The 22229-nt window shown below is 38.3% G+C and overlaps 2 protein-coding genes and 1 pseudogene across 2 annotated transcripts; all 3 read left to right on the plus strand.

Annotated features, from left to right (window-relative positions):
* Positions 1-8311: 8311 nt before the first annotated feature.
* On the plus strand, positions 8312-9286 carry LOC101537517 (olfactory receptor 52P1). Its single transcript, XM_004621200.2, has one exon. The coding sequence runs from the start codon at positions 8312-8314 to the stop codon at positions 9284-9286; it is 975 nt and encodes a 324-aa protein (XP_004621257.2).
* A 5413-nt stretch (positions 9287-14699) lies between these two features.
* LOC129405816 (craniofacial development protein 2-like) lies at positions 14700-15573 on the plus strand (annotated as a pseudogene).
* Positions 15574-20743: 5170 nt separating this feature from the next.
* LOC101537254 (olfactory receptor 56B1-like) lies at positions 20744-21712 on the plus strand. Its single transcript, XM_004621199.2, has one exon. It carries the CDS (start codon positions 20744-20746, stop codon positions 21710-21712), a length of 969 nt encoding a protein of 322 aa, XP_004621256.2.
* The last annotated feature ends 517 nt before the right edge of the window (positions 21713-22229 follow it).

Genomic DNA, 22229 nt, shown 5'->3' on the forward strand with positions numbered 1-22229 from the left:
GAGAGCCCAGCAAGCTATCAAGAGTATCTCGCCCACATGCCAGAGCCTAGCAAGCTACCCATGGCGTATCCGATATGCCAAACATAGTAACAACAAATCTCACAGTGGAGACATTACTAGTGCCCTCTTGAGCAAATTGATGAGCAACGGGATGACAGTGATAGTGACAGTGAGTGAGAATTTAAACTAAGAAATAAATTTTAAAAAATAACACTGATTAGTCATATGGGCCAGCCAACTCTCTAAATCAACCAGTATATGGAAAATAAATTTTAACTGGGAAAGACAGTCAGGATCTTATTCTTATCCAGAATGTCACTGGAACTGTTGAGAACAGCTAGCTAATTTTTATGTAGATTCCTGGCAATCAAAACTTTTTAGGAACTTGCATTATAGACCAAAAAAAAAGGACAACTTTCAGAGTTTGCACTATACCCACCAGTTCTGGAAATATTCTAGAAAAGAAATTCTGGAGATCCTTATTATGCCAATGCAAATTGATAGATCACAGAATCATAATATCCATAGAAATCTAATTTTCACTGAAAATTTATAAAAATTATAAATGAAAATCTGTAGAAGTGATAAATGAAAGGTAGATTTATTTGAGATTGTCAATAAAGATGTTGCAAATCTTTATTTCTTTCTTATTTTATTTATTTATTTACTAAATAATAAGAGTGGAATGAATTGAAAATTTCTTGGAAGAAACTTTATTGGAGACAAAAAAGCTATTTCTGGGACATTCAGTGTAGTTTCCTGAGAAAGAAATATTGCTAACTCTTGCTCTGTTATAGATTTTTAAGGTGACTTAATAAAGGTATTTGTGATAGGGTCAGGGATATATTTTAAAGGTTTTGAGAGCATGTGTTGCATTATTTAACCCTTTAGCCCAACTCCCTGCATTGCATGATCCCTAGACACTCCTGCATATAGTCCTATACCAGTCCCTATCACTGAATTGTCAGTTATACCTATCCTGGGAGAAGCCCCGAAGCCCTCAAGCACCTTTGGGGCACTCCTTTCAAACAGAGATATTCACAGCATATTTCTTTTGGTGGGGGAATGACACAACCATCTGTACTCAGGGCTTATTCTTGATTCTGTGCTCAGGGATCACTCTTTCAAGCATGGGACACCATATGGGACGTTGGAAATCAAACCAGGGTGAGATGTACTTATGTACTCTATACATTGAAACGGAAGTTACTAGACCAGCAACTTAAGTATGAAAATCTAATCATATTTTTAATGAACAGAGAAATATTTTAAAATGTGATCCCTAAAAAGCATTGCCAGTGTTAATTGAAAATTGTTAGGAAAATCTGGGTACCTTGTTTTAAATGTAGAGAATCAGGAATACTTGGGATGTAGACTAGCACTTTCCATTATAACAAGAATATGGATAATTTGGAGGTCCACTAAAGTTTTAAAACATTTTCAGTGAGTCAGGAATTGCAATTAAGAATATTCAGTGGAATAAAATTCAGATCTGGTTCAGCACTATAGACTACTACAACCAGGATAGATACATTTAAGTATAGTAAGATTTGAAGAGAAAATGATTAGAGGAGCATTTATCTGGATGACAATGAGATAAAACGGTGCAGTTAATTATAGAAAGAGAACATCATTTTTACAGACAATTCTTTAAAGTTTCCATGTATAGTGATGGATCCTAAGTAGTGCCTAAGGTTGAGTTTCCTAGAACCAAAGTTTAGACATTATTCAAGTTAGGAAAGAATTCTGAGCTACACAATAAAGATTATATAAGTGATTTGGCCATATCAACTGAACTCTTTATATATGTTAGTAGTTGTACCAAGAGTTTGTTAGAAAAGGGAAAACTGGAATATAGATTTAAAACAATAGAGCTAGCTCTTTGTAAATATAGTACTGAGACATGCAGAATGGATGAATTCTCAACAAAAGATATCAAAATATCAACAAAAAGATATCAAAGTTGAGCAATGTGTAGTATGCAAATCTCAGTCATAATTACCTCATGGACAAAAAATTGAAAAAAGAAAAAAAGCTAATTGTTTTACAAAGTCTTAGATCCAGGTAAGTCGAATCTTTTAGATATGGATATAATTTCTACTGTAATTTTGCTCTATCTTTCACAGATAATTTAAAAAATGACAAGGCATCTCATAAAGTCAGTTTCCTTGCAACTATGAATCAATGCCTAATTCAAGAACAGGTATAAGTGTAGTGATCTTTCTAAGAGTAGTGATCCAGAGAAGAGTAAGCATAAAAGAATGATCTAGGGATATAAAATCATAGAAGTGAATGATAGAGTATGTTTTGGTACTCCTTGAGAATGGTACTACAATGGAAACAGAATAATCAGATGCCAGCAGCACCTATGGCTTCTGCAGTCCTAAAGTATTAAGATGTCTCATATAATCAGTGCCAGCCCAGATCAAGATAATTAAAGCATAGACAAATAAAGAGCTATAGGAGAGTAGATCATAAATAATTTTTCTTTCTTACTTAACAAAATTTTTCTCTAATTTTGTCTGTATATTCTAAACTGGTAAACTATGAAAATGGAAAAGAAAATACCAACTTGGATGCTCAATTTTCTTTCTTTCTTTTTTATTTTTTTTTTGTTATTTTGAGAGGGACAGAATTATCTTCCTTTTTTTTAGGATGCTCAATTTTCTGGGGATCACAGAATCTCCCCAGCTGGCTTTAGCCATAAACCCAGTGCAACCCAGAAGGCTCCCAGGTGGGGCTGAGATGTTTAATTAGCTCCACCACTGTTCCAGAATTCAAATAGTTGAGGGCAGAAGACTAGTAATGCACTTGGATTTTTTGAGGATGATCCCACATAGTTTTGCCTTCTCATGTGTGCTGTCCCAGAATCATGTGAGTTTGGAAAAAATCTGAAAAAAAGCATTTCTTAAATGTTTTTTAAAAATCTCTATTATTGGTGATAAGATGTTGCTGAAAGGAGGAAGAATGAATTTCAGGAGCCATAAAAGATATTTTGCTAAACAGCACTTTGTGAAGACTGGTTTAGAGTTTTAGTGGACATCTTATATTAGGGATTTTAGTTTAGATTTGGCTTACTGGAAATAGGAGCAAAGTGGTAAACAAGGAAGGAGCAATATTAACCAGACCTTGCTTGGAGAGGGAGGCAGCATTAAAAATATCTCAAAACTTTTTCTATAATATCACTGAAATTACTATCAAAAAAGAATTATTCACTAAGCATTTGCAAAAATGTGTGTGCCTAATGAGTTAGACAGACACTATGAAGATAAGCAGTAAGAAAGCAGAAACTTTAAGATTATATTGAGTTTTCTCATGATCTAGGATTCTAAATGACTACTTTAAATTTTCTTATGGCTTAGTGGCAGTGTGGGGTGGGGGGAGATGAGACTGGGGAGGGGGGAGGGATGCTGGGTTTACTGGTGGTGGAGAATGGGCACTGGTGAAGGGATGGGTTATCGAACTTTGTAAGGGAGAAACATGAGCACAAAAATGTAAAAATCTGTAACTGTAACCTCACGTTGACTCACTAATTAAAAATAAACTATTAATTAAAAAAAAGAATGTTTTAAAAGGTAGCAGAGCACACCAATTTATGAAAACTAAAAGAGCTCAAAAGAACTAGAAATTTTCACCTTGACTGGAAAGTTCTTTTCAAATTGATCAATGTGAAAAAAAATAAATAAATTTTCTTATGGCTAACGTCCTAACATTGAACAGAAGTAGCCCATATTTAGCTGTGTAAATATTTAGTACACAGAAACACCTATGATTTCTGGTAGAGTTTTCAGGCATGTAAAGTCTCTATTCCATTTTTCTCTCTCAAATTGTGATGTGGGAACTTTTACCTTATTGAAGAAATTGGATGGAATATCACAATAGAAATAGATTCGAGATTAAGATAAAGGTGCAAGCTAAGATGTAAGCATAATCGGATATTTATTATTATCATAAGATGTTTTCTACAAGATATGGTATGAGACATCAGACTTATTCTTGTGAGTTGAATGGGATGGTGATAGCATTGAGTGGGATCATAAGAGTACATAGTCTTTTGGATGGGTTGATGTATAAAGGTTGAGATTCTATAGAAAAAATTAAAGTGGCTAAAATTAATGTTTAGAAATAGAATTAAATTATGAAATGAGTTATTTGAAGTAATGCGTGGTTATTTGTGCTTATCTCAGCAGCTAATTGGAAAAAATCATAGAGGCAGTCAGAGAACTAAAGATGAACAAATTCTGGTGAAGAAGTCTCAAGTTTTCTTCTCTCTCTCTCTCACATCATTCTTTTAGGAATCTCATAGTTTGCAATACAGATAGTGGAAGTTTATCAGATGTATCCTTTTACCTACTTACAACACTCAGTTCCAATCTAACATGATCACTCATTGATTTGTTCGAGTAGGCACCAGGGGCTGGAGTGATAGCACAGCAGGTAGGGCGTTTGCCTTGCACACAGGCGACCCGGGTTCGATTCCTCCGCCTCTCTCAAGAGTCCGGCAAGCTACAGAGAATATCTCGCCTGCATGATATGCCAAAAACAGTAACAAGTCTCACAAACATGATTATTTCCAAAAATTATTACCATGTAGTGAGGGTGGGAGGAGGGAAACTGGGACCATTGGTCTGGGAAACACACTGGTGAAGGGTCAGGTGTTGGAACATTATATGACTAAAACCAAATCATGAATAACTTTGCAACTGTATATTGCTGTGGGTCAATGAAAAATATAATTAATTAAATTAAATTAAATTTTTAAAAAAGAAGCCTCAAGTTATGCCTCCCCACTATGTTAAGGCAAATTCTAAGAGAAATGGAAACTGTGGGGATACCCAATGTAAAAGAAGTGGCTGGGGTAGTTTAGTGAGCATGGTTTTCCTCCTATTGCATCTGATTCTAGCTCCATTATCTATGGTGAGTTACCCAGTTGAACAGAAATTCACCATCACATTAACTTGGTGAGAAAAAATGGAGTAGAATCTATCAAGTTTGACTAAAAATAGCAAGGAATTCTTCCGACCTCCAAATAATTGTCATAGGGTTTGAGAGGGTACACAGAAAACAATTATAGAATTTTTTTTCCAGCAAGCTTACCTTAGAGTATAAATTTTAATTGTGTAATTTTCAACCTAGGGCTATAGTGTAGCTGGTCATGCAGCTTTCTGCAATTTGGAAGATATCATGTTAAGCAAAGTTCAGGAAGGATAATTGCCAAAGATTCTCACTTATCTGTGGTCTATAGAAAAACACGGCAAAGAAAATGCAAGATCTCAAAATGGGCATACCTAGATTATTCTGGATCCTAGATTACGGGGCTGAGAAGGATAGGATAGAAACTGAGAAAAGAAGGGAAGTAAGAAAAGGCAAACAGAGTGGGGAGTAACTGAGGCTTTAGTCACATTGGCAGTGTAGAGTAGTGGTATATCTATGTATCTGAACCACAGAGTCAACAAAACTGAAGACATCCAAAATACAACAACCAAACCTAAATATGTATCTGTCAAGGAGGAAGACTATGAGGTGAAGGGAAACTGGGACGTTGAAGTAGGGAAGCTGACTGGTTTTGGGGTTGGTGTTAGAATACTGTATGCCTGAAGCTCAACTCTCAACAACTGTGAATTATGGTGCCTGGTTTTGAGACAAACTCACCTTTCTACTGAAGTGAAAGTAATGATAATGGTAAATAATATTTATTGATCCTATCTCTATGCAATAAACAGCATGAGGTTATTGTCTTTAACTAAATATCAATAAGTAGATAAAAGTCAATAAATTTACAGAATGTTATTACCGTATTACATATTGAGAAACTTTTAAATCTTAGAGGAAAATTGACTTTACCCAGGTAATACTGTCAGTAAGAGGTAAACACAGGTTTGTTCCTAATTTCATAGGCTCTAATGCTAACATACTTTTTGCCAATATGCTATTTTTATTTTAAAGTCTAAGTTATACAACTCTAAAATATACTTTCTTCAAGTGATATGTAAGGACAAACAAAATATGGAAAGCATATATGTCTGAATATTAAGTAAAGCCCAAGGATAATAGAAAACCCATGTTACATTGAGATCAGTCAGGTTCTGTGAACAAGTTCTTTTATGTGCTTCTTAAGAAATGCAACTGTAGGTTCAATTTAACCATGGCTTCAATCTTTGCTTTCTGCCTTCTCTACCAAAAATTCACAAAGCAGTGTGCCCAATAAGAAGATTCATAAGAACCTACTAGTTTAAGTCACAGTTATTCCTCTTCTATGGAGGTTATGTGGTGTCCTTGAAGTGTGAAGTGAATAGTATTTGTTACCAATTTATTCTCCTTCATTTGAGTCCTTTGTCAGTGAGAATAGCCACAGAATTAATACATCAACATGTTTTGTCTATCTGGTTAGGTTTCTTTTCTCCTTGATTTCTTAAATCCATATTCATAGTAGGAAGGACCTTGTGTGTAGCCAAAACTAAAGGCTCTTCACGGATTTTGTTTTTAAGTGACTATGCAATACAATAGTTGTTTCATGAAGGAAAAAGTGTTAACTTTTTTCATATGATGTTTAAATACCTGGAATAAGGAAAAGTTGTGACAAGAAGCTATTATTATTTTTTTCATTAGTGACTCACCATGAGGTACAGTTACAAGCTTATGAACTTTTGTGTTTGCATTTCAGTCATACAGTGATCATTTACCCATCCCTCCACCAGTGCCCATTCTCCCCCACCAATGTTCCCAGTATCCCTTCCACCACCCCCTCCCATCCCCCAGCACCCCACCCCGCCTCTGAGGCAGTGCATTCCCTTTTGTTCTTCTTTTGGGTGTTGTCGTTTGCAATAGAGGTATTGAGTAGCCATTGTGTGCAGTCTATAGTCTACTTTCGGCACACATCTTTCAACCCGAACGGGAAGCTGACTATTCTTGACAAAGACTTCTAAATTCTACACTTCCTAGTATCATTTAAAAATAATTATAATTTCAGCACTTTTTCTAGATTCTAAATTACTGCACTGTAGCACTGTCATCCCACTGTTTATCGATTTGCTCAAGTGGGCACCAGTAATGTTTCCATTGTGAGACTTGCTTTTACTGTTATTGGCATGTGGAATATGCCATGGGGAGCTTGCCAGTCTCTGCCATGTGGGCGGGATATTCATGGTAGCTTTCCGTGCTCTCTGAGAGAGACAGAGGTATCAAACACGGGTCGGCCTCATGCAAGGCAAATGCTCCACCTGCTGTGCGATCTCTCCAGTTCTTCTAAATTACTAGTTATTGATTATCTTCACATCAAGAATTTCACATAAATGAAAGTAAATTTCTTGTTAGTAGGTTCTCAGACTATGAACAATTCCAGTTAAGGTGAGTTTGCAGCTTTTATCCTAATAATTAGACATCTCCTCTATCCCATTACTTGCTTATTTTTCCATATTCTTCATATTTCCTTTTAGCTGAAACACCACTTGGTATATATTATGCTTTTTTTATGGGACAGAAATAGGATAAATGAGAGAGGAGTGTGAGATCTTTGGTTGCAAGATCATTTTATAAAATCACTAATTGATATGATGAGTAAGAATAAGACAAATTTTACTAGAATCTTATGTGGCATCATTAAAAATCATAGATAGAATGTGGATGCAAATAATTTCAGGAGTAAACTTGAGCTAGGTTAGGAGTTTCTGTCTTAGAAGCAAAAATAAATCCAGAAAGAGCGAACATCAACACCTTCCAGAATAAAAACTGAGTGTAGGTAAAGCATCTTAAAAATTTTAAATGAGTAGTATTAATTAGGGATATGTGAAAATATGTGTGATTAGAGAAAGGGGTGGAAACAACAGCAGCAATATGATCAGAAATAATTAGCAAACTCTAGGATCCAAATCAGAACCCACTCTTATATGAAAAACAAGACAAATGATCACTCCCTGAGCTGGTGTTCTGAATTGAAAAAAAAACACACACAACCTCTTTCCATATTCCATAAAGTGCATTTACTAAGAATAATATTAATAATAGCCATCATTTATTTTAATGCTATTAGACCCTAGCAAGAAGACAATTCTAATCTATGAGTTGATTCAAGCACTATCTTATATTCATCAATTTTGTTTAGTACATATTTTGAATCAGTCACCAATCAAGTTTCATTAAGGATATCATTTCACACACTCTATTAGCACTTCTAGGGAATAGTGCTATTATCCCTATTTTATAGATGACAATATTTGCCTAACATTTAGAGATAGCATTACTAATATATATCCTTATTCTGTGTTGTCTCCCAGGTTATATGAAATTCTGTTAGAGTTTCTAATCTGCGAAGATGCTCAGATCTCTTGACCAGACCATGGAGTCCCCCAATCACACAAATCTGGATTCTTCGGTTTTCTTCCTCCTGGGCATCCCAGGTCTGGAACAGTTCCACTTGTGGCTCTCGCTCCCCGTGTGCTGTCTGGGCACAGCCACAATTGTGGGTAACATAACTATTCTGGTGATTGTTGCCACAGAACCAAGCCTGCACAAGCCTGTGTACCTGTTCCTGTGCATGCTCTCAACCATCGATTTGGCTGCCTCCTTCTCCACAGTCCCCAAGCTACTGGCCATCCTGTGGTGTGGAGCTGGACACATCTCTGCAGCAGGATGTCTGGCACAGATGTTCTTCATTCATGCCTTCTGCATGATGGAGTCCACTGTGCTGCTGGCTATGGCCTTTGATCGCTACGTGGCCATCTGTCACCCACTCCGCTATGCCACTATCCTCACTGACACTATAATTGCACGCATTGGTGTTGCTGCTATGATGCGGGGCTCCATGCTTATGCTGCCGTGTCCTTTTCTCATTAGGCGTCTGGATTTCTGCAAAAGCCATGTAATACCACACACCTATTGCGAGCACATGGCTGTAGTAAAACTGGCTTGTGGAGACACCAGACCTAACCGTGTGTATGGGTTGACAGCAGCGCTGTTGGTCATTGGAGTTGATTTAGTCTGCATTGGTCTCTCCTATATCCTCATCGCCAGAGCTGTCCTTCGCCTCTCATCCCATGAAGCTCGGACCAAGGCCTTAGGAACTTGTGGTTCACATGTCTGCGTCATACTGATTTCATACACACCGGCTCTCTTCTCCTTTTTCACGCATCGCTTTGGCCACCATGTCCCGCTCCATATTCATATTCTTTTGGCCAATGTCTATTTGCTCTTCCCTCCTGCTCTCAATCCTGTGGTATATGGAGTTAAAACCAAAGAGATTCGGGAAAGAGTTATCAGAGTGTTTCAAAGGGGGTCAGAACTGGGGTAAAGACCTTGGAGTGATGCAGGAGTAAAGAAAAACTTGTTCCAGGGGCCGGAGCGATAGCACAGCGGGTAGGGCGTTTGCCTTTGCACGTGGCCAACCTCGGTTCGATCCCCGGCATCCCATATGGTCCCCCAAGCACTGCCAGGAGAAATTCCTGAGTGCAAAGCCAGGAGTAACCCCTGAGCATCGCTGGGTGTGACCCAAAAAGCAAAAAAAAAAAAAAAGAAAAAAAAGAAAAACTTGTTCCAAAGAAATTTTGCAAGTTGAAAGAATTCTCAGTATTTAATAGTGGAAAGAGGTTTGAATAGGGAAATTGATAAAATTTCCCATAGAAATTTCTAAAACATTTCTGAGAATAATAAATCAAAGATCTGGGGTCAGAGCAATGTTACAGTGGATAGGGCACTTGTGTTGCATGTAGCCAGCCCAAGTTCAATCCACCCCACATGGTCTTCTGAGCACTGCCAAAAGTGAGTACAGAGCCAGAGAGCCAGAAAGAATCCCTTAGAATAGCTAGCTGCTCCCCCAAATAATAATTTAAAAAAAACTGCAAAATAAATTAAATGAATCTCAGAATTTCATCAATCTTAACTTCTGCTTAGGGAATTATACATCATGGGGATAGTTTTCAACTATCTAGAGTAGAAGAACGTCTAGGGACAGGGAGCTATCTCAGGTGATAGAACAGATATATAACATGTGGAAATACTTGACCATGATCCAAAACATGGACTACCACACAATGATCGGTATGTCAGCCAAGCACCTTGGGGCCAGCGGCACTGACTGCACAACCAGGCTGTCCTCATGTCAGCAAGCTAGTAGGCCTGAGCCAAGTATTGTAGGAAAAGCCTCTGACCTTCCAGAGATAATGTTCCCATTTTAAAAGGTCCAGCGACATAGGCCAAGTGGTAAGGTGCTTGTCTCACTTGCATCAGAACCACACTTGATCCCTGGAACCACGTAGTATCCCCCCAAGCACTGCCAGGAATGATCCATGAATGCAGAGCAAGAAGCACCTCCAGGTGTGTCCCATATCCCCATTCCACATAAAAGGAAAGGAATCTTTGTATAATTATAGAAACGTCCATCACCTTCTGGTCCTTCCCCTATACTCCAGGAATGAATTTCTAACTTCAAAAATTAGCCTAAGTTGGCTGTATTATTCTTGGAAAGATCAGATGATAGGACAATACAGCTGCAATTAAGTAAATGATAACTGTAAAGCACATATATGTTTTTATGTAAACCTCATATTTTTTTCCAAAATTGAAACCAAATGAGGTCAACACACAAGATCTTATAATAGAGAAAGGGTGTGCAAACTATTAATCTGTGTACAGAATTATAAGATTTATACATATGGGAGCACAAGAGAGGTCAGGCATAACTCTTTGTTTCTAAATTTGTAATACTCCTCCCCAAGTTAGGTATTGTCTCCAGCCTCAAGGAAGCCAGCCTAAGCACTGGATTTAACTCATTGATAATATTTTGAGTCTATGAAGAGCAACCTCTTACTCAAATAAATAGGAGTAGGATTAGAAATTTGCTCACTTGCTTATTTATAAGGAAAAGAGGGCCAAGTTGATCTTAGACTTTTAATATTAGCAAAAACATTGTAGAGGGAATTCTTTATTACCACTGTAAAACTAGGGGGGGTGCTGTTCTAAGTTTTCCAAGCTGAAATTGAGTACTTTTAGAAATTTAATCTGACATATTTCATAAACAAGCCACTACTTTAAATTTGAAATACTTGGGGGTACACATAAACCCACTACTAAAATTTCATCCTACCCTTGGAGAGTGCCTGAGCTATTGACAGAACAGTAAGGCTAACAGTTTTAAGGTTATATCCCCATGAATATGAACATTTCAACTGTGATACTTCACAGAAGGGATGTATGCAGTTAGAAATAAATATTCAATAAATGATGCCAAACATGATCTTATTTTTAAAGAGAAGAGAATCATTCAACTATAAAAAAAATTGTAATATTGACAAGGACTGGTTTTGATTCCCCCCCCCTAATTTTCAAATCGTGATATTTTGAACAGATTTAAAGCAATTTCATACAATTACAGAAGTCATAATCTGTAAGCTGAATTCCTATATCAGTTCTAAATTGACCATCAGGCTAGCATACAAACTCTAGAACCTCACTCTGGAGCAAGTCTGTGTGCTGTGTCACTTATTCTATACTTATATGCAATGATTTGGAAGAAAGTATTCAGACCTGTGGTTTGCACACTATTTGTTGGTATTTTCTCATTTTAATTGGAATCTCAGGCTGGAATGATAGCTCAGTGGGTGGGGGTTCGCCTTGCACTCGGCTGACCCAGGTTCGATTCCTCTGCCCCTCTCGGAGAGCTAGGCAAGCTATCAAGAATATCTTGCCCGCAAGACAGAGTCTGGCAAGCTACCTGTGGTATATTTGCTATGCCAAAAACAGTAACAAGTCTCACAATGGAGACATTACTGGTGCCTGCTGGAGCAAATTGATCATCAACAGGATGACAGTGATACAGTGATACAATTGGGATCTCATTGCCACATTGTGATTTTACCTACTGTGTGGTTACAATATTTTTTTTTATCATGTCAATGGCTTTAAATACTCCTTGTTGTCATATTTTCCATCTTTCACTAATTCCTGCTCAAAAAGACTCAAGGGATTATGGAAACAATGTTTAATTTATTTTAATCAAAGCACAGTGATATACACATTTACAAAGTTGTTCGTGATTGGATTTGTCATATAATGTTACAACACTTGACCCTTCACCACTGTACTTTTCCCAACACCAATCACCAATGGTCCCAGTTACTCTCCACCCTGCTTCTTCCCATCTGCCACTATAGCAGGCACTTTTCTTTGTCTTTCTCTGTTTCTTTACTCTGTCTCTCTCTCTGACACACTCTGTCTCGGTCTCTCTCTCTCGGTTTCTCTGTCTCTGTGTCTGTCTCTGTTTCTGTCTCTCTCTCTGTTCCTTTTGGGCTTTATAGTTTGTAATACATATAATTAAAGATTATCAGGTATATCCCTTTACCTATTTTCAACACTTAGATCTTGTCCAAAATTATCATTCCAACTATTATTGTCATGTTCATCCCCCTTTTTTATTTGAACTGCCTTTCGACAGCCCTCCTGCACACACACAGGCATACACACACACACACACTTGTGGCAAGTTTCCAACCATTTATCCATCCTCCTGGCCCCTGGAAACAAAACCATTTTAGGTGATATTCCTTTCATGAAATTTATGGATCTTTTATGCAAGCAAAGTTTCTCTTGATGTTAATGACATTAACTTTCATGAGCTTCTGAGAAATATTTTTGGAGCAAAATACCTTTGTTTCTTGATATATAAACTGGATTTTACCCCAAGAAGAGGGTTTGGTGAATTATTTATCTTCAAAGTCACCACAATCACGTTTAATTGAAGTATCTCACAATGTACTATAACTAGCTCTATGTAACTATCCAGGATAAATTGTCCACCATATCTGTGTATTATGTATTCCTATCTTTTCTTATATTTTTAGGTTATCTTTATTTTTCTCAAATAATTTGCCTTAGATCAAAAAATAAAATTTCAGCAACATCTAGAATTAATGAAATCAACTTTGGAAAAACTGAGTGCAATAAAGCTGGAGACTAAAAAAATTAAATATTCTTAAGAAACTACTCCAAAGGACCTTGACATATCAGTTTACCCAATAAAATTGAAGTAACTTGTATCACTTGTAGTCCTGTTGATCTTCGTTTTGCTGGAGCGGGTGCCAGTAACATCTCCATTTGTCCCTGTTGCGTGCTAGTGCAGCCCAATGATATCTGCTTGCTCCAGGAACAAGAAGAGCCTCAAATCGTTCATTCAGGGATTTGATGAAGAAATCTGACCATCTAGTTGGTGGGCGGCCACGAGGTCTTCTGACATCCCGTGGAATCCAGTCGGTAACAGCTCTAGTCCAGCGGTCTTCTCTGAATTGCATTACATGACCAGCCCATCTGATTTTTGATGCCTTGGCAAATGAGACAGCATCCCTGATTTTTGACCGTCGACGGAGGTCAGAACTCCGGATTCCTTCTCTCACTTGAGTGAGACATGATATTCCCAGCATAGCTCTTTTGATTCCTCTTTGGGATTCCTAATAGCATTCTCATCCTGTTTGCATAGGGCCCAGGTCTCTGAGGCATATGTTAGTGCAGGAAGAACGGTGGAATCGAAAATATGTGCCTGGAGTCGGAGGTTCTTCATTCTCTTAACCACCTCTTTGACGCTCTTAATGCATTCCACGCTTGTCGTGGATGTCTCCCTTCTTGTGCAACAGAACGGTCCTACTAGTTGTCCACTGAGATGGAACCTTGCATTCAGACAGGTAGCATGTGAAGAGTTGAGCCAATGTATTAATGAGTACTGGTGGCAGATTCTTCAGGTGTTCAGGTCTGACCTTGTCCGCACCAGGTGCTGTACGAGTCTTTACTAATTAAATGGTGTGTCTGATTTCAGAAGGGAGAACGTTGGGAACGACATATCCATCCTGCGGAATTTGGTATGTGGGCAGGTGGACATGGCTTCAAAGAGATCCGAGTAGAAGTCGTGAATAATCCTCTCCATTGTCTTTCTGGAAGATGTGATAGATCCATTGGGATGTCGGAAAGCAGTCATCTTGGTCTTGTAGTTGGCAAAGGACAGGCGAGCATTACGAATACTTTTCCCGGCTTCTGTTGCACTGGCCAATACTACTGTTCTTCTTTCTTTGAGGTCTTCCTTTATTGCATCCACTACCAAGCCCCCACCATGATCCAGGCTGCTCTCCGGACACTTGGGCCAAACCTCATGCACGAGTGAAGCCCCGCAAAGCCAGGTAAGCAGAACTTTGCTACCTTGAACTCTAGGTTCAACGAGACCTGGAAAAAGATCCTCTGTCTGCCTCCTCCAATCTCCGGCATCTGAGGGAGGGGTCAAACTCAGACACCCCACCCTACCCAAGCCAGATAAATACCTCATTGGCCGACCCCCACTACATCCACTACCCAGAAACCACCATGCTCCAGGCCACTCTCCGGACACACCATAAAACACTTAATACCCATTATTCCCGCACCATATTTGATAGGGTTCAAATTTGGTGTGAACCATGGTAACACCTCTAAGGGCGATTGGAGGCCACCCTAAAAGCTGCAGTCCCTATCGGAGAGCCCGGCAAGCTATCGAGAGTATTCTGCCCGCACGGCAGAGCCTAGCAAGCTACCCGTCGTGTATTCAATATGCCAACAACAGTAACAACAATTGGCCTCATTCCCCTGTCACCAAAAGAGCCCCCAATATGGCAGCGTTAAGAAAGATGAGCAAGGAGAGGCTGAAAAAATCTCGGACACGAACTAGGTTGCCAAAATGAAGAAAGACTAAAATGATTGTCTGTACTTTCAACGCACGAACACTGGCATCAGAAACATCCATCGAGGACCTGATGGTGCAAGCACAGAAGATCAAGTACAACATCATTGGTCTTACCGAAACAAGGAGACATCAATCACATAACGCCATTTTTGACACTGGAGAAGAATTGTTCCTCGGAACATGTGACAACAGAGGCATTGGTGGCATTGGTGTCCTTGTCAACACAAACTTGGCCGTGAGCATCGATTCATTCGAATGCCTAACAACCCGAATTGGACAATTACGCTTGAATAGATGTGGCTCACTACCTGCAGTTTCTATCTTCATCATCTATGCACCAACTTCCAACTACAATGAAGAAGAAATTGAGAGGTTCTACATGGAACTGGAGAAGTTTTATAAAGAAGACTACACCTTCTACAAGATGATTGTTGGTGATTTTAATGCCAAGATTGGTCCGAGAAGGTCGCCCGAAGAACTCCATATTGGGACACATGGCCTAGAATGGAAGGATCAAGGTGAGAGACTGTCTGAATTCATCATGTCGACCAAGACCATCCATGGTAACTCAGAGTTCCAGAAGGCCGAACCTAAATGCTGGACATGGGAGTCTCCCAGTGGACAGTTCCACAATGAAATTGACCAACCACATCATATTCAATCGAAGGTTTTGCTTGACTGATATCGCTGTTGTCCCAAAATTCCAAACGGGATCGGACCACCATCTCCTTCGTGCATAATTCTACTTCATAGAGTGGGGAGAAAAGTCTGCAAAATTTAAGTCTAAGAAAGCAACTCCCAGAATGACCACCAGCTGGGAGCTCTTTGGCACTATTGCAGCAATGTGGGAAGATGCCATCCTTGACAACATCGATGAAGAATAAGAACGACTAGTTTAGCACCTTCATGTCTGTGCGAAGAATGCCGAGAGTGAGAAAGCCACAAACAGATGCCTGTCTTCGGAAACTCTCGAGCTCATTCGTCAACGTGGTTTGGACTGAACCTCAGGCAACTACAAGTTAACGTCCAAGCTCACAAAGCTGTGTAAAATTGAAATAGACTCTCTAAATATAAACTTATTTTTGAATGTCAGACTAGAAATTGATGCACTAATAAAATTTTGTTTTGAACAATAAGGGTAGAAGGCATACATAATAAATCCACATTCACTGTTATATTTTATTAAATTAAAGATCATTTTATCAAAAATTTTGGAAATTTAACATATTCTGAGTCTAACAAAGATTCACACAGTCTTAAAATCTTTTATGGGGTTGTAGCAGGGAGGGTCCAGGGAGATAGCTCAAAGGGCTATAGTAAATGCTTTGGAGGTAGGAGGCCTAAGTTTGTTTTATCACCTCATAGTTTGCCAAGAATGGCCAGAAGTAAATCCTAAATATTCAACCAGGAGTTGCCTGAGCACTGCTGACTGTGCCCCCAAACAGCAAAAGTTGATTTTGAGGAGAACACTTAAGGTGTTAGTTTCATATTCTTATTTATAAGTGCAGAAAACTACGTGTGATGACATACTGTTATTCCATTTCTATTAAAATTTGGTTTTTGTTAATTTGGGGTCACATGTGGCTTCAATTCCCAGCATCCCATATATGGTCCCCCATGACTCACCAGGAGTGGTCCCTGAGTGCAGAGCCAGGGTCTGCTGATTCAAGGATCACTCTTGTGGGCACTTGGGGTGCTGAGGATTGGTCTGAGGTCAGCCTTTTGCAAGGCAACTGCCTTACAGCTGTACTAGCACTCTGGACACTTAAGCATTTTTCTTGGCTAATACTCATCAATATGAATTTTAAAACAACATTTGCAAATAATTCTGCAATAAAACAAAAAATAAATATTCCGTTAAATATATTTTAAAATAAAAACTTAATGAACTGTGACTAATGTACATGACATAAATGTATTAAATTATTTCTCAGATAGATTTTTCTGATCTCTTTAATAAAATTAACCTGAATATATATGCATATATATGTACATATATATATATACCTGTCAATCTACATACACATTCAAATAATCAATGTCCGGGGACTGGAATGATAGTACACTGGGTAGGGCTCTTGAATTTCCTGCCAACCCTGGTTCTATCTCTGGTACCCCATCCAGTCCCCTGGACACCAACAGGAATAATTTCTTTTCCTTGCTTTTCTTTTTCTTTTTTTTAATTTTGCTTTTTGAGTCACACCCATAAATACACAGGGGTTACTCCTTCTGGCTCTTCACTCAGGAATTCCCTGCAGTGCTCAGGGAACCATACGGGATAATGAGAATTAAACCCAGGTCAGTCATGGGTAAGGCAAATGCCCTATCCGCTGTGCTATTGCTCCAGCCCCAGAAGTAATTTCTGAGTGCAGAGCCAGGAGTAACCCTTGAACATCACTGGGTGTGACACAAAATCCAAAATTAAAAACAAAACAATGTTTGCACGTCCACATGCATTTACATATAATATTTATATGAATGTGGGGGTAGTTATGTATATATTCACACAGTCTAAGTCATCCTAGAGGTGATGTTATGTTATACCAAAAGCTCTATTTTCCAGAATTTCTTATTTTCACCAGGTTTGGGACTCAAGCCACATTATAGTCTTTTATTATGTTAAATATTTCAGCGTCTTGAAGTCTGTGGTATGCTTCGTCCACTGAATACCTATCTTGGTTAACTCCTACTCAAATTTTGATTTAAGCACTAAATGGTATTTCCTTAGAAAACCATTCTCTGACTCAAAGACTAAATTAATTACCTCACATGATACTCCCACATCTCTGCATTTTTTATTTAAATCATTTACTCCAGACTCCCATTATACATTTCCTTCATTTTGAATTTTATCTTTGCATCCCTACTATAAATGGAACTAAACATATTATTTAATAAGGATAAATACTTTATCATTTAAGAGATTTTTTTCAGGTAAAATTTCTAATCACAGATTTTAGAGTAACCTAAATGTTATTCTAAAAATAACATTTTTAGATGTTTGTACTCCCACAAACTCATTCGTCCACTTGAGATCATTCACCTTTTATAGTCTCTATTTTAACTTCACAAGTGAAAATATTTTCTTTTTTTGCCATCAGCGGATAGGGCGCTTGCCTGGCATGCAACTGACTTGGGTTCTATTCCTCTGCCCCTCTCTGAGATCCCGGCAAGCTACTGAAAGGATCCCACCTGCATGGCAGAGCCTGGCAAGCTACCTGTGGCATATCTGATATGCCAAAAACAGTAACAAGTCTCACAATGGAGATGTTTCTGGTGCCCGCTTGAGCAAATTGATGAGCAATGAGATGACAGTAACAGTGACAGTGAAGTACTAAAATTACATTATCAGTGACTTATTTCAGAATTTTTCTTCATTATAACCTTTTGGGCTGGAGCAACAGCACAGTGGGTAGGACGTTTGCCTTGCAATGGCCTACCCGGGTTTAATTTCTCCATCCTGGCAAGCTACCAAGAGTATCCCGCCCGCACAGCAGAGCCTGGCAAGCTCCCTGTGTTGTATTCCATATGCCAAAATGGAGTTACTGTAATGGAGACGTTACTGGTGCCTGCTCGAGCAAATTGATGAGCAACGGGATTACAGTGCTACAGTGTTACAACCTTTTGGGATTTGACATCCTAGGAATTCAGCTCATCTCAGTGGACCATTCTCTTATATTACCAAAGGAGCTTTATTAACTCTAGACCACTGAGCTGCTTACTATTCCCCATAAATTCCAAATACACTTAGCTTTGATACAATTGTGTCAGCTGAAAAAGCATCTTCGTCCCAAGTGAAAGACCCTTTCTCCAAACAGGTGTGTATTTTTATCTGCTCAGTAGGAAATTTCCCCCTTTGCTAGCACATTATATTTATCTATTATATAGACGTTTAAAACTTCTACATCTTTTGTCTTATACCATTATTTTCTAACTCTATATCCTCAATAATCTGTAATTCTTTTTCACAAGAGCTTTCTCATAGTGTAAAACATATTAAGTACTTTACAAAATTAACAATTATAGTAAATAGCAAACATGAAGAGCATGTGAAATGTAGGATATAAACAAATGAAAACAGCAAGATGACAATTTATGACCTTTTTTAATATGAGAGAGTTTCTGTTTTGCTTTTGCTTCATTTGGGATTTATATCAGGAAGTGTTCAGGGCTTACTCCTGGAAATGTTCTGGAGACAAAATGTGGTACCTGGGAGGAGTCAGGGTGGGTTGCAAGCCAGTCAATTGCCTTAGTTTGTATTACGTCTACAGCACCAAAGTGCTTTTATAGACTTTTTCAGAGGGATGCTTGTACTATAAAGGAACTTGAGTATTACTTTAGAGAATAGGTATATACCATAAATGTATAATTATGTTAGAGTTTAAAATATCTTTATTCAAGGGGACAAAAATTTTAGAAAAATGGTATTACTTATAATGTAAATGGGAAAAGAGACAGCATGACTACGTAAGATTATTGAAGAACAGGTACTGAAGAAAAGATGAGTATTTATTTATGTGAATTAAAAGAAATAAATCAGCAAAGAAAGTGTTTGTTTAAAGAAAAACAAAGTATGGATTACTTCATTTAAGGTTTGTCTAATTAGATTCGGATGCAGAATAAAATACATGAAAAATAAGTCACAGAGAGATGAGTCAATATCTGAATGTGACTCAATATAAAATGAAGTTTCTTAAGTATGATGGATTGGTCATTTTGTTTATTAGCTAAAATCAAAATCTTAAAACCTGACTCTGTCATTGGAACCTTATCCTAGTCAAGTTAGAGATCTCTCATAATTATACATTTACAAAAATGGCTACACTATATTAGTTAATAAACATATGAATTAACATGAAACTGTGGCATAAATATACAATGAGGCAATAAAGCTATAAGGGATGATGGAATCATGCAATTCTTGGTAACATAGGTGGAACTAAAAAGTATTATGTTAGATGCCTAAGTCAGAATATAGAATAGATATGGAATGGTATCACCTATATGTGATTTAATGGGAGATGCCTAGATCACCCTTAGACACAGAGTATAGGGAAGAGAAGGAAAAACTCTTGAAGGGGAGGGAAAGAAGAGATAGAAGATGAGAAGCAAGTGGGACAGAGATCAAGGGGATTAAGGTGCATCATGGCTGTAAGTAATGATAGAGCTACATGTACAAGTCACAGTCAATAATACTGAAATCATGAGACCCAAACTTTAACAACTAAACTTAGAAAGGTGCCTGTTAAGAGGACAGGCTGGGAGGTTGGGAGTATGGGATGGGTCCTGGGAAATAAGTGGAGGCAATTTCACACTAGTGGTGTGACTGGTGCCAGAACATTGTCTGGCTGCACTCAGAGGTCACACTGCAGGAGTGCAGAACCAGGGCTAAGCCCTGAGCTTTGCTGGATGTGGTCCACAAACCAAAATAAATAAAACAATGAATAAATAAAGCCTCCAAATTAAACATCTGAATTAAGCTAGGGACAAATGGGAATAGAGAAAATGTGTTCTCTTGATTTGACTGGGTGCCTGAGTAGACAAAGATCTCAAAAAAAAGTCCGAGGATCTGTAAAGAGTACAGAGGATATTGTGCTTACTCTGCAGGCATCTCATGCAGATTTGATTATTAGCACTACATACAGTACTTGAAAATTGCAATAGAGTCAGATGCAGCACAAACTGAATACAGTCAGATGCAGCACAAACACTCATATATCCTCACCCCTAAAAGGGGGAAACAAAAAGATAGAAATATATTCATATTGTAGTTCCTACCTAAAATAACTAAGACAACACGAATTGAGATTTCAGACATGCTGAATTTATTCTAAGTAGTTGACTAGTATTTGTTAATTTAATTTTTTTCTTTCTATTGCCCACTCTAAAAACTTATGTTAAATTTGTCTTGGATTACTGTAAACGACAGACTACAGGATTGATTTTGTTATAACAGAGTGTACTATATGTACACAGTTTTAAAATAATGTCTGATGATGATCATCCTTTCAGAGAGTGACTTTGAAAACTGTTTTCTTTTCCTCATAGAAAACTATGTCTGAATCTCTGAAAGCCTCCAATACCTCCAAAGTCCAAGTCTCTGAATTCATCCTGATGGGATTGCCAGGCATTCACAGCTGGCAGCACTGGCTCTCCTTACCACTAGCGCTACTCTACCTCATAGCTATTGGTGCTAACATCCTCATCCTCATTACCATCTTCCAGGATCCTGCTCTGCAGCAGCCCATGTACTACTTCCTAGGCATTCTCTCTGTGGTGGACATGGGTCTGGCCACCACCATCATGCCCAAGATCCTGGCCATCTTCTGGTTTAATGCCAAGGTCATCAGCCTTCCCGAGTGTTTTGCTCAGATTTATGCCATTCACTGTTTTATTGGCATGGAGTCTGGAATATTCCTCTGCATGGCTTTTGATAGATATGTAGCTATTTGCCACCCTCTTCGTTACCCATCAATTGTCACCAATGGCTTAATCTTCAAAGTGACACTGTTCATGGTGCTTAGGAATGGATTAGGTGTCATTCCTGTGCCTGTGCTTGCAGCCCAGCGTAATTATTGTTCCAAAAATGAGATAGATCATTGCCTGTGCTCTAATCTTGGGGTGACAAGCCTCGCTTGTGACGACAAAAGGCCAAATAGCATTTGTCAGTTGGTTCTGGCGTGGGTTGGAATGGGGAGTGATCTAAGCTTTATCTTATTGTCATATAGTTTGATCCTTCGCTCTGTACTTAAACTTAACTCTGCTGAAGCTGCATCCAAGGCTCTGAGCACTTGCAGTTCCCATCTCATCCTTATTCTCTTCTTCTACACAGCTGTTGTAGTGGTTTCAATAACTCACCTGGCAGAAACTAAGGCTACTTTGATTCCAGTTCTACTCAATGTGCTACACAACGTGATTCCCCCTTCCCTCAACCCAATGGTTTATGCACTCAGAACTAAAGAACTTAGAGTGGGCTTCCGAAAGGCATTTTGTTTGGGTATTGAAAATAAAATAAGACACTAGAGACCTTTTCCATGGTTGGCCTGACACTGTCTTTTCTGGAGTGGATAGCAATATTTCAAAGATGAGGAAGGGAAATAAATGCTTCGAAATATATTTTTCTGACTTTTAAATAAAACTTGTAAAAATATAAGAAACAAAATAAATAACAAGCTTTATTTATTTTAGGTTTTTGTTTTTAGGGTCACTGCCGGTGCTGTTCATGGCTTATTCCTGGCTCTGCACTCAGAAATCATTCCTAGTGTTGCTCCGGGAACCATATGGGGGTGCCGGAGATCAAACCTTGGTCCACCATATGCAAGACAAACGTCTTCCCCACTGTACTATCACTCCAGCTCCAAATAAAAAACTTTAAAATGTATTGTAAATATCAACAAAAGTGAATTATATTTGAGGATTTCTTTGACGCTCTATAATTTGAGTTCCAAATTATATTGGGAGCATTTCTGAAAAAAAGAAAGGGATCAAATTGTATGTTTATTTTTTAAAGTTGAATAAAATACTGTGTGATTGTACATAT

Source organism: Sorex araneus, chromosome 6 (assembly GCF_027595985.1).
Source record: "Sorex araneus isolate mSorAra2 chromosome 6, mSorAra2.pri, whole genome shotgun sequence".
NCBI lineage: Eukaryota > Metazoa > Chordata > Mammalia > Eulipotyphla > Soricidae > Sorex > Sorex araneus.

Bases quoted from the DNA above. Each gene is read 5' to 3' on its own strand.
- LOC101537517 (XM_004621200.2), top strand. From the start codon at position 8,312: ATGCTCAGATCTCTTGACCAGACCATGGAGTCCCCCAATCACACAAAT.
- LOC101537254 (XM_004621199.2), top strand. From the start codon at position 20,744: ATGTCTGAATCTCTGAAAGCCTCCAATACCTCCAAAGTCCAAGTCTCT.